General features: G+C 37.9%; 1 protein-coding gene across 2 annotated transcripts; it reads left to right on the forward strand.

Annotated features, from left to right (window-relative positions):
- Positions 1-252: 252 nt before the first annotated feature.
- On the forward strand, positions 253-13,626 carry LOC114531735 (ATP-dependent RNA helicase A-like). Of its 2 annotated transcripts, XR_003687878.1 has the most exons (30): positions 253-413; positions 546-867; positions 1,007-1,089; positions 1,172-1,311; positions 1,616-1,662; positions 1,742-1,887; positions 1,996-2,085; positions 4,308-4,475; positions 4,596-4,790; positions 5,133-5,204; positions 5,652-5,793; positions 5,904-5,986; positions 6,533-6,689; positions 7,226-7,326; positions 7,690-7,788; positions 7,879-7,993; positions 8,061-8,155; positions 8,292-8,365; positions 8,768-8,920; positions 9,234-9,394; positions 9,611-9,722; positions 9,812-10,064; positions 10,212-10,254; positions 10,330-10,385; positions 11,087-11,254; positions 11,503-11,618; positions 11,823-12,044; positions 12,274-12,365; positions 12,467-12,695; positions 12,981-13,626. XR_003687878.1 is itself a non-coding variant. In XM_028553353.1 (29 exons), exons 1-29 carry the CDS (start codon positions 312-314, stop codon positions 12,547-12,549), a joined length of 3,690 nt encoding a protein of 1,229 aa, XP_028409154.1. In that variant the 5' UTR covers positions 253-311; the 3' UTR covers positions 12,550-13,626. The 2 variants fall into 2 exon arrangements, 1 of the variants encoding a protein (XP_028409154.1); XM_028553353.1 differs by having other exon boundaries at positions 12,467-13,626.
- The last annotated feature ends 468 nt before the right edge of the window (positions 13,627-14,094 follow it).

The raw sequence follows: 14,094 nt of genomic DNA on the forward strand, positions 1-14,094 counted from the left end.
CGTCATTATGAGAAAGGTATATTGTAAGTTGTAACAAACGTAACACAAACGTAACTCGGTATTTTGGACTACAATTTGCTACCAAATAGTTTTTATGATTACCATTTCTCAGCAATTACCTTTTTTTACTGAATTTGAAATCTAAGTGGTCAATCAACAATTATAACACTTCTACACGGCGTAATGAACGCTGGGCGTACTTATTTTTTAAAACCAAAGAAGACGAACGAGAAAAGCTTGGTTACCAAGTCGGTTCACAGAATCAGAGTGATCAGTCATGATCAGAACCACTCAGTGATCAGAACTCAGATATGGCAGAAGCAAAGAACTTTCTCTATGCTTTTTGTGGAAAACGTAAAGTGAAGCCAACGTACAACACCAATAATACACCTGATGGTCGCTTTCAATCGCAGGTACTAATTTTCACCAGTGAAGATTTGATGAAATTTTATTCTCGTGTTTTACATAAAGTACAAAATTGCTAGAACTTTACGAAGTTTAGTCTATTTCACTACTATAGCCTAATTATTGACATGTTCCTCTAGCTGACCATCCCAGGTTTCGAATACTCATCAAAAGGTTTTTCAGAAAATAAGAAAGATGCAGAGACTGAAGCAGCCAAAGATTTTTGCGGTTACTTGATTGGTGCAGGGCTGGTGCCAGCTGAATCATTGCCTGATAGTGTATTTGCAAATGAGATGAATGCACCAGTACCCCCATTACAAGCAGGAAGTGGGCCAGGTCCAGTTCAACAACCACCCTCACAAATTAATCCACAATCTATGCAAGAGCAACAGATGCAACAACCACAATCCTTTGGTGGTCCTCAAACATCAAACTCCAGGGGTCCACATTCATTAATGAATGGTAATATATATAAAGTTTCAAAACCATGCAAAATTTAGGGTGGATTCATTGGTGTTCACATGTTGTATCTGGAAATGTATTTTACTCACTTCATATTTGTTGGTCAGATTTCTGATCTTGTACCTCCTCTTTGATCTAGCACCTCGTCCTCCTCCAAACCTCCAACAAGGTGGTGAAAGAAATTATCATTATAGTATTTACAACAAGCGTCAATTTGAAGAGGTTGGAAATATGTGAATAATTTCCATGAAATTGTATTGATCCAATAGGATGTGTGATTGTTTTTTTTAAATTCTATGTACAGGCTGAGGAAGTTGATCTCAATGCACATTTACATGGTAACTGGACTGTTGCTAATGCCAAATCACGCCTCCATCAATATTTGCAACAAAATCGATGTCCAGCTGATTTTAAATATACCACTGGAGGGCCAGATCATAACAGGTTTGTACATTAGTCATTAGATTCGGTGAAGTGTAAGTGTGTCAGTTCGATATGTTTACCACAGTACTAGCCCTGTTTTACATGGATATATTGAGTGTGGTTTGACATATGATTGGTCATGAAACAAATGAGTGCAACTGTTAAATGGTCAGTCAATTCCTGTGTCCTCTTTTAGGCCTGCTTAGCCAGGATTTCTGCAATGGCATTGTTATAGATTGCAAACAAATTGTGGTGATTGCATTGCAATAAAATTATGAAAACATTCTCATTCAGTCACTCACATTCTCACTTCATTTATTCACAGGCATTTCTCATGTGAGCTTTCAGTGTTTGTTCGATCTCACCACAGAAGTAAGTGGTACTCAACAAAACCTTTTTATTGTCTGTATAATTGAAGTAATTCAATGCATTTAACAATTACATTTGTTAGCTATAAAGGCAAAAGAACTTGCATCAACGAAGAAGCAAGCAGCCCAAAAAGTTGCACTCAGTTTAGTTCGTCAACTCTTCCATCTGGGTGCTATTGATGCAGCTGAACCTGGCCAATTGCAGGCGAAGAAATTAAAATCTGATGAGGTTTGAAAAAAATTAATACTATTTCAGATGTTGCATTAACCTGTGTCAGATAGCTGATAGCAGAGACATTTTAAACAGGAATAAACATTCTATTTTTTGTGGTTATAGCTTGATCCAATCGATGTTGGTATAAGTCCTGATCTGGAAGTGCAAGTTACTGCTCTGCTTACTGATTTAGGCATTGTGCCTGTCCAAGAGGTAAAATTTAATTTTTTTTTGAACCAGTGAATTCTAATTGTTTTCTTTAATTTTGTAATTGTGACCCTTCTTAAATACCGGTATTGCATGAGTAGCTGAAAGTTCTCACCTATCCCAGGCTTATCCTAAGAAAATTTGTTTCACAAAAAATTTGGCCTTTCCCAACTTGCTTGCTACACTCCTGAACGAAGTCTCCAATATGCCTCCATCCATCGATTTTATCCATCAGGGGTCAGTTGTATAAAATAAGACTAGTTAACTTTTAACTGTAGTTAAGGAAAGAATTGGCCAATCAGAGTTGTGTATTTCGATCTGAGTCAACTAGGATTTAAATATGCAAAGTGTAGTTAAAGGGTTTTATACAACCGGCCCCAGACCTGTTAATGGCTATTTGTGCATGTGTGAGCTAGTATTTGTTTTGATAGCAATAAAAAAGGTTTTTAGAGACCCTGCATTCTAGTTTCAACCAGCTAACTGTGTGAAAGTATTGAGATAGATAAATGGCTCAGCAAAATTCACTAGAGGTTTTCCGCTTTAAAGCAAGTTGAAACTTACTAGACATGGTTGTGTAATTGATTAGAAAAGGTGAAGAGATTAATTGTATCCAAAATATTTATTTGCGGTGAAATGCAAAATTGTGTCCAAGAAATAAAGCTAGCTTTGTACACTTTGTAAAGACATGATGGTCGAATCAACTTGGTTCTTATGTCTGCTGATCCTTGTTGATGAATTTTGCCATCTTGTTTTTGGTGTCTACTTATCTGAAAATAAGTCCTGGATTGAAAATTTCTGGTGAATCCAATAGACCTTTTCGATAATTATGTCACAACTTTGCTGTAAATGACATTGATTTGAAACTTTAGTCTTGTGAGCCACGTGCAAAGATGCAAAAAACCCTTTTACAACACATGCATGAAAAATATTTTTTTATTTTGACCAATAAATTAATGTGGAAATAATCCATAACCCAGAATGAGGCTTATGGGCCAAGACAGGGAGCCTCGTTAATTCTTGCGTTATGGCTTATTTCCCACATGTTTAAGAAGGATATTTTGCATCTTTTCACATAGCTTGTGAGAGTAAAACTTTAAATCCCTTTCAAATTAATGGGAGTCTAATTTTAAAACAACAATGTTGTGACATATTTATCGAAAAGTTTTATCAGGATATTGTCTTTACAACATCAACATCCAGCGTTTGTTTTCAGATCAGCAGGTTGATTCCATGTCGGCCGAACTGTAGTACTGATTGTGTTTATAAGTACTACTAGTTCAGCCACATTAACAAAGCACATTAGTGATTAGAGATTCTGTTAAGAGACTGCAGTGAAAAAAGTATACAAAATCATTACCCTTGGCAGTGAGGCAAAAAGCGGTAACGCCTATACCATAACTCAGAGGAAAATATGGACCTGCTATATTTCCTCAATGGTAGCCATGTTAGGGTGCCAGAATATTTCACTGCAGTGTTTTGATGGATATCTCTTTATTGCAGAACTGTTTTTCTCAATTGTGGACACAATTTTGTATTGCACTATTTCTCTATGGAAACAATGCGTTTCTTCAGCTTACTAAAGGTAATGAAGACTTGCATAAATTTTGCCTATCCATAGCAAGGCATGTCCTTTGCATGACATTTTCCTTCTTTCTGTGGTTCGGACTGGAAATTTACTTCTAGTTTGATTCCACTAAACAATACATATTCCCGTTCTTGTGGCCCGTTTAGGATACATTTACCCAGTATAGACGGAACTAATTTAGTCTAGATGTCGTCATTTAACGACACTGATACAGTACACCCAGATATTAAAGTGAGTAATGGTCTCTAGGAACAACAGTCTAATGATATAGCCATCCGGATTCTAGTTAGTTTCGTTTAGAGTTTTCTTCATTAATCAGTGGCAGGTGAGTAGAGCTAGAATACTCTTACTAAACTTCAAAGATTAGTTTACTGTGGTTATTTTATAATTTTTATTTCTGTTTAGTAATGTAAAACATTCACTGTTTATAGACAATTAAACGTCGTATGAACTGAATCAGTTCAATAATATCAGTTTACTTTCTCGTGTAATATTAGCAATTACGCATTGTCAAATGAACCTAGTAAAGATTTACTCCAACGAATGATGAATGGAGGATTATCTTCACTGGATCTTGAGAGAGTTACAGGTATAGTCGTGCATAACTGACAAAGTGATATTATTTTTACTATGCAATCACTAGCCAAATGGAGAGGAAGCAGTGAACATTGTGTTAAAACGTGAAAATGATAAGTTTGATGACCAAGAACAAAGTGTGGACTCTGGCGTTGTGGAATGGACTGCACCCAACATGAACTGGAATCCCTGGGTGAACCAACCAACTGTAATTGAAGGTGCAGAGGAGTATCAGGTATTACTGACGAGTATGCCCGCGCAATGCGAAAATAAAGCTGGTCTACTAGAGTGTATTAGAAGAGTTTTGATAAGGAAAGTTTGTATCTTTCATGCATCTTATGTTTTTATTAAACAGGAACCACTACCAACCAGTGAAGATTTTCGTAAGGAATTAACAGACCGTTTGAATGGTGATCCAGCCTTGCAGCAAATGTTGCAACAGCGTTCCGAGTTACCAGTTGCGGGTTACAAGGATGCTTTGTTGCAAGCGGTCAAAGACAATCAAGTAGTGATCGTAAGAGGTGCCACTGGTTGTGGTAAAACTACTCAGGTATGAAAGAAACCAAGTAATGTCAAAATACATGCCGATCTAACCCCAAGAGTGTCGATAGGTGTTCTTCATACAAGACGTAGACGGTCTTGAGACATACTTTTTGCTCCTGCCCAGCATTTGATCCACGAGAGTCGCTCATCTTGCCTCGGATGGGTGATGATGATGAATATTTCATACCGCATAAGACTCTGATAAGGGCTGTGGGGTCCATGATCCCGTTTAGCTGAGATTCTATCAAGGGTGAGATGACTTTGAGGTATTGAAACCCATATTAACAGCCCCTCAATATATCCGCTCGTTCCATTACTTCAGCTAAATCTTGAAAGTTCACATTCACAGGTACCCCAGTTTATTCTCGATGACTTCATACAGCAAGGCCGTGGGACCGAGTGTAATATTATTGTCACACAGGTATACGGTTACTGATAAATTTATCGATTACAATTTTCTGGTCAAATTTTGCCGACGAGCAAAAATTCTTTAAATTCAGATCAAGAAGGAAAATTAAGTTTGCATAATTTGTTTTCTGCATTGACAAAACTTTTGTTGAAAATATATTAAAATTCTGTTGTGAGAATTCTTTGAATGTTTTTAAAAATGATGCATGGTGTTTCTTTACTTTTCCCCAACAGGTGTCTGTGGTAATTGATATCCACCCCACTATACCTAGTTCTTTTTCTTCCCTGATTTTTGTACTTCACGATATGTCCTTTTGGGACAAAATTTTTCACCCCCTCCCCCAATGTTTATTCTAAAAAAGTGTTCGTATGCTTAGTTGCTATTCTCATTGTCATTGTCTAAAGCTGTGTTGATTTATAGGAATAATTCTTCTCCTTACCTCTGATTGTATTTTCTCAGCCACGTCGAATCAGTGCGATGAGTGTTGCCGAAAGGGTAGCGGCAGAAAGAGCTGAGAATCTTGGATGTAGCACGGGTTATTCCGTCAGATTTGATTCAATTTTACCTCGAAGTCATGCCGCGATCATGTTTTGCACTGTCGGTAGGTAGGATCTCGAAACCTGTTGCAACCTAATTCACTTTTTAGATCACTCGCATACCTGTTTTTTTTTTATTTCACTTTTCTAAACATTTACCAATTTTTGTTTACAGGGGTGTTTCTGCGAAAGCTAGAGAGTGGTTTACATGGAATTTCTCACGTTGTCATTGATGAGATTCACGAAAGAGATATTAATGTAAGTATATTTGAAAACTGGAGGTCCGAGTTAAAGTCTCGGCATGCAGCAGGCAAGTCGCTGTACTACAGAGGCTTTGAAATTATGAACGAAGTAAAACGTTTAGTTGGAACATTCCATTACATCACAATTTAGCTTGTTTCAACAACCAAGCTTACAAACTATTTGAATAAAAGCTGCTTTCCACTTACGCGTTTTTTATACGCACGTACACGTACGGAAAATTTTAAATACTTTTAAATTTTTATTATTTAACATCTAGGTCAACTAATGCATACTAAAATATGCAGAAAACTAAGTTCCTTTGATTGATGCCGTTAGTTTTTTCAAAGGTAACATGTATAAGGATTTAGACTTTCACGTGCGTGTACGTGCGTATGAAAAACGCCTAAGTGGAAAACAGCCTTAACAGAGGGATAGACACTCCCCCTGAATGGTCATGCACTAGGCATTATGGTCGGTTACAAGAGTCAAATGTGCAAAATAATAATAATTGTCATAATAATTGAAGATTAGGTAATAAGAATGTAACTTTGATTATTTTAGACTGACTTTTCTCTGGTTATATTGCGTGATATGGTTGTTAGATTTCCTAACCTGCGTGTCGTTCTTATGTCTGCCACTATCGATACCCAAATGTTTCATAAATACTTCAACTTGTGTCCAATCATTGAAATCGAGGGAAGATCTTATCCTGTTCAAGGTAATTTTTGAAGACTACCCATTGAAGAATGCACTATGCATGCGAACGTTTTTTACTTTTAAAAAGACAGACAGAAGAAATGTAAAGTGACGGACAGATACTACAAAACCTTTTGCTGCTAAACAACTAAAAATGTTAATAGTTTTTCAGGAAAGTTCATACGCATATCCGAAGTACGATTTTTACAATCCATGCATGTTTCTATTACATATCCTGGACATATTCTCAATATTCGTAACAGAGGAACAAGAGGGAATGTCGTTTTAGACCAATCAGCAAGTTTGTTTATATTTTCAGTAACCTAATCAAAATGCATAAATCTTGTCTACTTCCGGTAAAAAGGTACATTATTTACCATTTTACGCGAAGTATTTATTTAGTACATTTATTTGGTATATTATTTACCATTTAGGCATTCTGATTGGCTTTGCCTGAAAATGTTAACAAATTATGCCGATTAGTTTAAAACGAAATTCCTCCTTGTTTAACAGAGGTAATTGGTAATTATACCAGGGTCTTTCTGTAAATGTTTTCAGAATATTACTTGGAGGATGTAATAGAGATGCTTGGGTTTGTTCCGCCGTTATCAGACAAGAAGAAAAAGCGTGAAAAAGATGACACCGAAGTGGAAGAAGAGGTAAGCCATTCTCTGCGAAAGCACGGGGTATTGAGGAATAAGAGAATATAAAGAGGGTTGCTGTGGGTTATTGGATGGTAACTGGTACGGTACTGTGGAATATCGTGGGCTTTTACTTGGGGGTAGAAGGGTTTTGCATTTGCTATGCAGTGTACTGTTGGGCAATGGGTGTATAGGGTACCGGGAAGTAGAGTGGAGGGGTGTGGTGTAAAGAGGATTGATGTGGAGAGTTTAGGCATTGTTGAGCTTGTTGAATCGTGTCACCGCAGTTACTGAAATAGGAGTTACTGCGAGTTTTAAGGCAGGCAAGCTTTATAATATAAATTTGACTGGTTTGATGGATATTAAACAATTTTTTTCCAGGATAACTGTAACATGATATGTAGTGATGATTATTCTTTTCAAACAAAGAACGCGATGGGACAACTCAGTGAAAAAGAAATGTCTTTTGAGTTGATACAGGTGAACGAATTTTACCTGCATTTAGGTACATTAATTGTATAATAGTTACGTTGAAACTCATATACGTATTCTCTCTTTGTACCTTTTTAGGCATTATTAAACTACATTGCTGGACTAGATATTCCTGGTTCAGTTCTCATCTTTTTACCCGGCTGGAACTTGATATTTGCAATCCACAAATTCCTATCCCAACATCCCGTGTTCGGTAAGAATCTCTCTCAGGTATTAAATGGCATGCAGGCATTTTTTTAATATGTATTTATCTTTTTCAGGTGGACGAGACTATCGCTTGTTACCATTGCATTCGCAAATACCTCGGGAGGATCAAAGGCGTGTTTTTGAACCCGTACCTCAAGGTGTTAGGAAGGTAAAATGTATGAGACAGAGATACACCCCCTTAGATTTGTCCCCCTTCCCCAATGGAAATATGCAAACATTTCACATGGACACAAGGTTCTTCTCCATCTGACAGGTGCTCCATTGGTTGATCTTTTTTCTTTCAGATAATTTTGTCTACAAATATTGCAGAAACAAGTGTCACTATAGACGATGTGGTCTTTGTCATTGATTCTGTTAAGTAAGTTCAGTTGATGTAAATAGGATATTAACTTACTTTGAGCCAGGTGTGAGGTTGCATGATCACGGTGGTCGGAGGATCCGGCCAACAGCCATTGTTTAGAACGTTTTAAATTGGCATTGTCTCGTCTGGGAAGAAACCAAATGGCCTTTTATTGTGTGTTAGTTTGATAAATGCCTCATCAAATCCAATACTTGGAATTGTACAGCGCCCCTCTCGCATCCCCTTATCAAAGCATCATCTGCATTTGCGCCTTTCCCCATTTTCGAACAGAAACCTCATCTATCCAGTTTAAATTCCCTTCTGAGAAAGACTAGATCTCTGCAGGCAGTGGGATTTATTACTGGTAGCGCTACCGTATGTATGGTATATAACTGTTGATAATTGTTTCCTTTCTTCCAGAGCTAAGATGAAAGTATTCACCTCACATAACAACATGACAAATTATGCCACAGTCTGGGCGTCAAGAACGAATATGGAACAACGTAAAGGCCGTGCTGGTCGAGTGAGGCCTGGGTTTGCTTTTTACCTTGTAAGCCGAGCTAGGGCCGAAAGGTGAGGCGTGTTTTATCTAAAGTTGATTAGACATTAAGATTATAAACAATTAAAGGCCTGTTACACGGTACAATTTTTCTTGCAACTTGCAATGCAATTCTACTTTTGAGAGATGTATATTTGGGAACAACGAAACTTTGTTGTTTATTGCACTTCATGCACTTTACTTCTGCAAGTCTTAGAAGTAGAATTGCATTGCAAGTTGCAAGACAAATTGCACCGTGTAACATGGCCTTAAGATATAAAACCAATTGCGATATTTTTAAAACGTTTTTCTGGCCTGTAGGATGTGAAGTAATACCTCTCTTTTTAGATTAGCAGAACACGCAACTCCAGAGATTTTACGCACACCACTACACGAGTTGGCTTTGACTATCAAGTTGCTGAAGCTTGGAGATATTCGCGATTTCTTGAACAAAGCAATCGAACCTCCTCCATTGGATGCGGTCGTTGAGTCTATCGCACTCTTACGAGGTGGGTTTTATTACCCTCAAGCAAGCTTGTTTACAGAAATAGAATAGAGCAGAACGGTGTATGGTGAGGTAAGGTAAGGTGCAATATGCAGTGTATGGTGTGGTGTGGTGTGGTGTGGTGTGGTGTCGTATGGTATCGTATCGTATCGTTGGTATGCTGTATGATATGGGACATATTGTATAATATTGTGCATAATAAAATGAAACATTTTCCTAGACATGGATGCCCTTGACAAGGATTCTCAGCTCACTCCTCTTGGCTATTTGTTGGCTAAACTTCCGCTAGAACCACGACTCGGAAAGATGGTTGTTTTAGGCTGCATCTTCAAGTGAGGATAAATTATTCTCCAAAACTCATAGTGATTATTTTGCTATACATCTATGATGACAACATATATGTTATTGTATCTTGATTTAGCTGTGGTGATGCGTGTGCGACAATTGCAGCGAGCACTTGTTTTCCAGAACCTTTCGAGACACCGTCAGATCGCCGAAGACTAGGCTGGGTTCACAAGCAGTTCTCAGGCCGTCGTCATAGCGATCACGTTGCAATGTTGAGTGCTTATCAAGCTTGGGAAGACGCTCGATCTGTGGATGAAACCGCTGAGATGCAGTTCTGTGACAGCCGTCAACTCAATATGGCAACATTGAGAATGACATCTGAAGCACAGGTATGCATTACTGAGGTAGCCAGCGGAACATCCCGACCCTTGTTGATTTAAGCCAATTTGAAATGGAAGAATGACTTCCGAGGTTTAGATGTAACATATTAGAATACATACATTGAAAGTGAGTTATATTTCTGTTTTTATTATCAGCTTCAGTTAAAGAATATCCTTTGTGATGCTGGTTTTCCTCAAGGTGCGTTTTCTTCATTACGAGATGTTTATGGTTTATCATATTTACATGCAGTTACCAGATGAGTTTTCATTTCAGATTGTATGCATCCCCAACCATTCAATTTCAACGGCCCCGATTCTCAATTAGACATAGTAAGTATATTTATCGTTTTTATTCCAATTTTTATACCAATTTCTTTCTATAGCATGTGGTTGCTACAGACAGAATCCATTCAACTGACACTCGATGCTAGCTGATAGCACAATAAAACACCTTATGAAATAAATATCAAATATCTTCCATATTCTGCTTCAGATTTTAGGTATTCTTTTCGATGTAACAACGAAAAAATAATCTCAAGTCTTTTGAACGTTTAACAAATTTGACTCAGGGGGGTAGCGTGACTATCTTAACCTCCAGGTTTCACTGACGAACACGTGGCGCTTGAAGCATGTCCAAAGAAAACACATAAGCTATGAGAACCGACTTTTTTACAAAATGAATTGCGATAGGAGTTTGTAGTTGAAATGCCTCAAATGTTAAATGTACATAATTATCGATTGTTGAACGTTACATGCAAAACTCATCGAGCTAGTTGAGCAAGATTATAGTTTTTACCGATGCTTGTGTTTAACCACGTTTAACCGACCACCTTGCCACAACTGGGGGTGTAGCCTCCCGCACTCTACGTCCCTGAATTTTGCACCTGCATGTGTGGATCAAAAACAATTTCGATTGTATATAATTACCTTAATCCAATTCCTTAATCCTTGGGAGTCAAGGATTAATTTCAGGATTCGAGTGTGTTGAGTCGCCCTTGATATTTATCCAATATTGGTATCCCGTCTTATAGGTTGTGGCCTTGTTATGTTTTGGGCTCTACCCGAATATCTGTGTTCACAAAGAAAAACGTAAAGTACTAACTACGGAAGGAAAAGCTGCTTTGATTCATAAATCTTCTGTGAATTGTTCAAACCGGGAGCAGACATTCCCATCACCTCTTTTTGTCTTTGGAGAAAAGGTTAGAACTTCTATAACTTTTATGTTAGAACTTTTATAACTTTTATAAGAAAAAGAATCGGTTGTATATGTCAGTATCATTAATGCAATCTGCAGTTCTCTGTTTGACTGTATGCTGACTATATGGTATGCGTGGATATTCGATATTGCCTGAAAATCATACGAGATTCTTCTACATAGTTTCATAGCTGTATGTTGTAAACCTTGTATAACCTTACAGTCTGTCATTAGTTTTTAACTTCATTCTAGATCCGAACGCGAGCAGTCTCGTGTAAACAAATGACAATGGTTTATCCTGTACAAATTTTGATCTTTACCCACAGTGAAGTCGAGTCTGAAAAAGAAATCATCAAGATTGATAACTGGTATTGTATCTACTGTATTTATTGATCTGACACGTGAGTGACTGTTCACTTACCATTTACCTTCACTGGATAAAGAGAGTACAGTTTAATTATTTCAATAGTTCGTTTAGTTTAAGACTTCTGTGTCGTCAAGGGATTACTCATGACTGACCTCTAAAGAGAACATCATTGAAGTATTGAACTCATGATGCTATTTTTCCGCAGGATCAAACTTCGCATGCCTCATAAACAAGCAGCTGCTTTGGTGGCATTGCGAAAAGCTATTGATGTTTTGTTGTGCCGCGTGGCCCAGTCCCCTGAGATCATCATGTACCCCAACCATGAAGATGGTCGTATAATCAGCATGTTCAAAAATCTCGCAAAAGCTAATGTTGGTCAAACGTTTCAGCAAAGGCCTCTGATGGGGGGCACGGGCGCTGGAGGACCGTAAGTAGGAATTTGGTGATAATGATAGTTTAATGATAGTTCGCTTGTGTAAACTGGCATATAAAAATAGGGCTGCTCCCTTCCGTTTATTAAACCAGCTATGAAGGTAATGATTATAGAAATGATGAAACTAGTGATAATAGTTTCAATTGTTGTGATATCAGAAAATTATGCTAATGCAGCTCGTCATGGAATCAATATAGGTAAAGTGTTAAGACTTTTTTTGTAGGCCCAGGGCACGAGGGATACGCGGTGGTTTCACGGGGCCCAGAGGAGGAAGACGCGGTTACCAAGGTCCAAGGCACTTCAGAGCCCCTAGAGGTAAAGGTTTTCTTTAAAAAGGCAGTTAATTTCAACTGAAAGTCCATGCTACAGTACTTTCGACTATATTGATGCATTTTTTTGTTGTAATCTATCTGCAGGTGGTGGCTTTGGTGGAAGCAGAGGGTTTAGAGGTGGACCGAGAGGCGGTTTTAGGGGGAATTTTGGTCGTGGTAACTTTTAAAAAATCTTATAGTACCCGAATTCTGCATTCTAGCAGCCCATCAATCTAGCAATCTGTGCTGGCGTCGGGCCTAATTATTAGCACTCGGTGGTTCTTCGTGTAGTAAATAAATCTTCAAAATATGCCGAAGCTCATCTTCTCAGCAGGTACCTAAACTATTTCAGGTTTTAAGTTCAGGGAAGTTATTACTTTGCCCCCCGTTGTCTAGACCTGAAGCCCCGTTTACACACCAGTGAATTTATCGGCACGACACGCCTAAAATGAGTACCTGTGCCCATTTCATCTTTGCCTTTGTATTGGTAGCTCGAGCACTAATAAAAATGGGGTACTGGTACCAATTTTAGCCGTGCCGTGCCGTGCCAACTGCCAGTAGCAATTTAATTGACTGCAGCTTAAATGGGGTTCTCGAAATTCAACGAATTCAATTTCAGGCCCGTTCCTTGTCCGGGCCTGTGTGAACGTTGCCAAGGTATTTTAACGGAAGGAGGAAGTTTTTAAAAAAGAAAAACAGGGAGCCCTTTTTTTGAATGTGGCTTGCATTTTGAATGTGGTGAATCGAAAGTGCAGTAAAGGTTGCTTTGTTTCCCTCTTTGAAATGTGGTGTTAGACATGAACGCATTGTAGTCATTGTAGCTGTGGAGTGTGGTTTGCGTGTTATGTAATTTACAAGAACTCTTTATTTGTCTATTTGAATATTTTAACAATTTAACTAGTTTCACATTCTTTGTCGTCCCAATATAATAAATATATATTATGATTACAAAATGAACAAATTATTTAAATCCTATGTCCACATAGATTACTTTATACAATAGAATTAAAACATAGTTAAATGGAATAAATAAAGTCTGGTAAGAAAGGCAGGAAGTTCATTTTCGCGCACTTCAGACAGAAAATGTTTCCGGAAAATTGTAAAATGAAATGTTTATCATTTGCGTGCCTTTTTAATAATAATGCTCCAGGGTACTTGGTGTGTTTGAAATAAGTGAAAGTTTTTCTGTTCTTTAAAAATTTCGACAGATACTGTATTTGCATATGCATCATGACCAGTTGTGACTTTTATCGCAGCCAAAACAGGTTGTTTTTGTATATAAATATACATCAAGTGCTATTTTGCAAAATGCCGTTTAATTTCACAATTTTTGTATTTCGATTATATGTATAATCTATCGCCTTAAATTTTAGATCGTCTGTTCACACTCGGGGACCGAATATATCCGACAAATTAGGGATTTACAAAATGTTGACAAGATATCCGACACATTGTGTTTCGTGTTTGGGCGGACGGGCAATGCGCCCGGGCACGTCACTCCTTGTAAACAATACCAATAAAATTGCCTCGAAACTCCCGCTGAAAACCCGTTTGTCTTCCGTTCTTTCTGCGACCTGTTGAGTTTTATCTACAGCACCTGTTCCTGGGTGTATTTCGTAAAGAAAACGCCCAAACCTGAGTGTTTTCGGCTTAGAATTGGCGAAATTTTGCTCATATATGATATGGCTGAATATCTCCCTCATAAGTTCGTGTGTATATCACATGCGAAATCT

The sequence above is a fragment of the Dendronephthya gigantea genome, unplaced genomic scaffold (genome assembly GCF_004324835.1).
Source record: "Dendronephthya gigantea isolate DGI-Jeju-01 unplaced genomic scaffold, DenGig_1.0 000074F, whole genome shotgun sequence".
Classification (NCBI taxonomy): Eukaryota; Metazoa; Cnidaria; class Anthozoa; order Malacalcyonacea; family Nephtheidae; genus Dendronephthya; species Dendronephthya gigantea.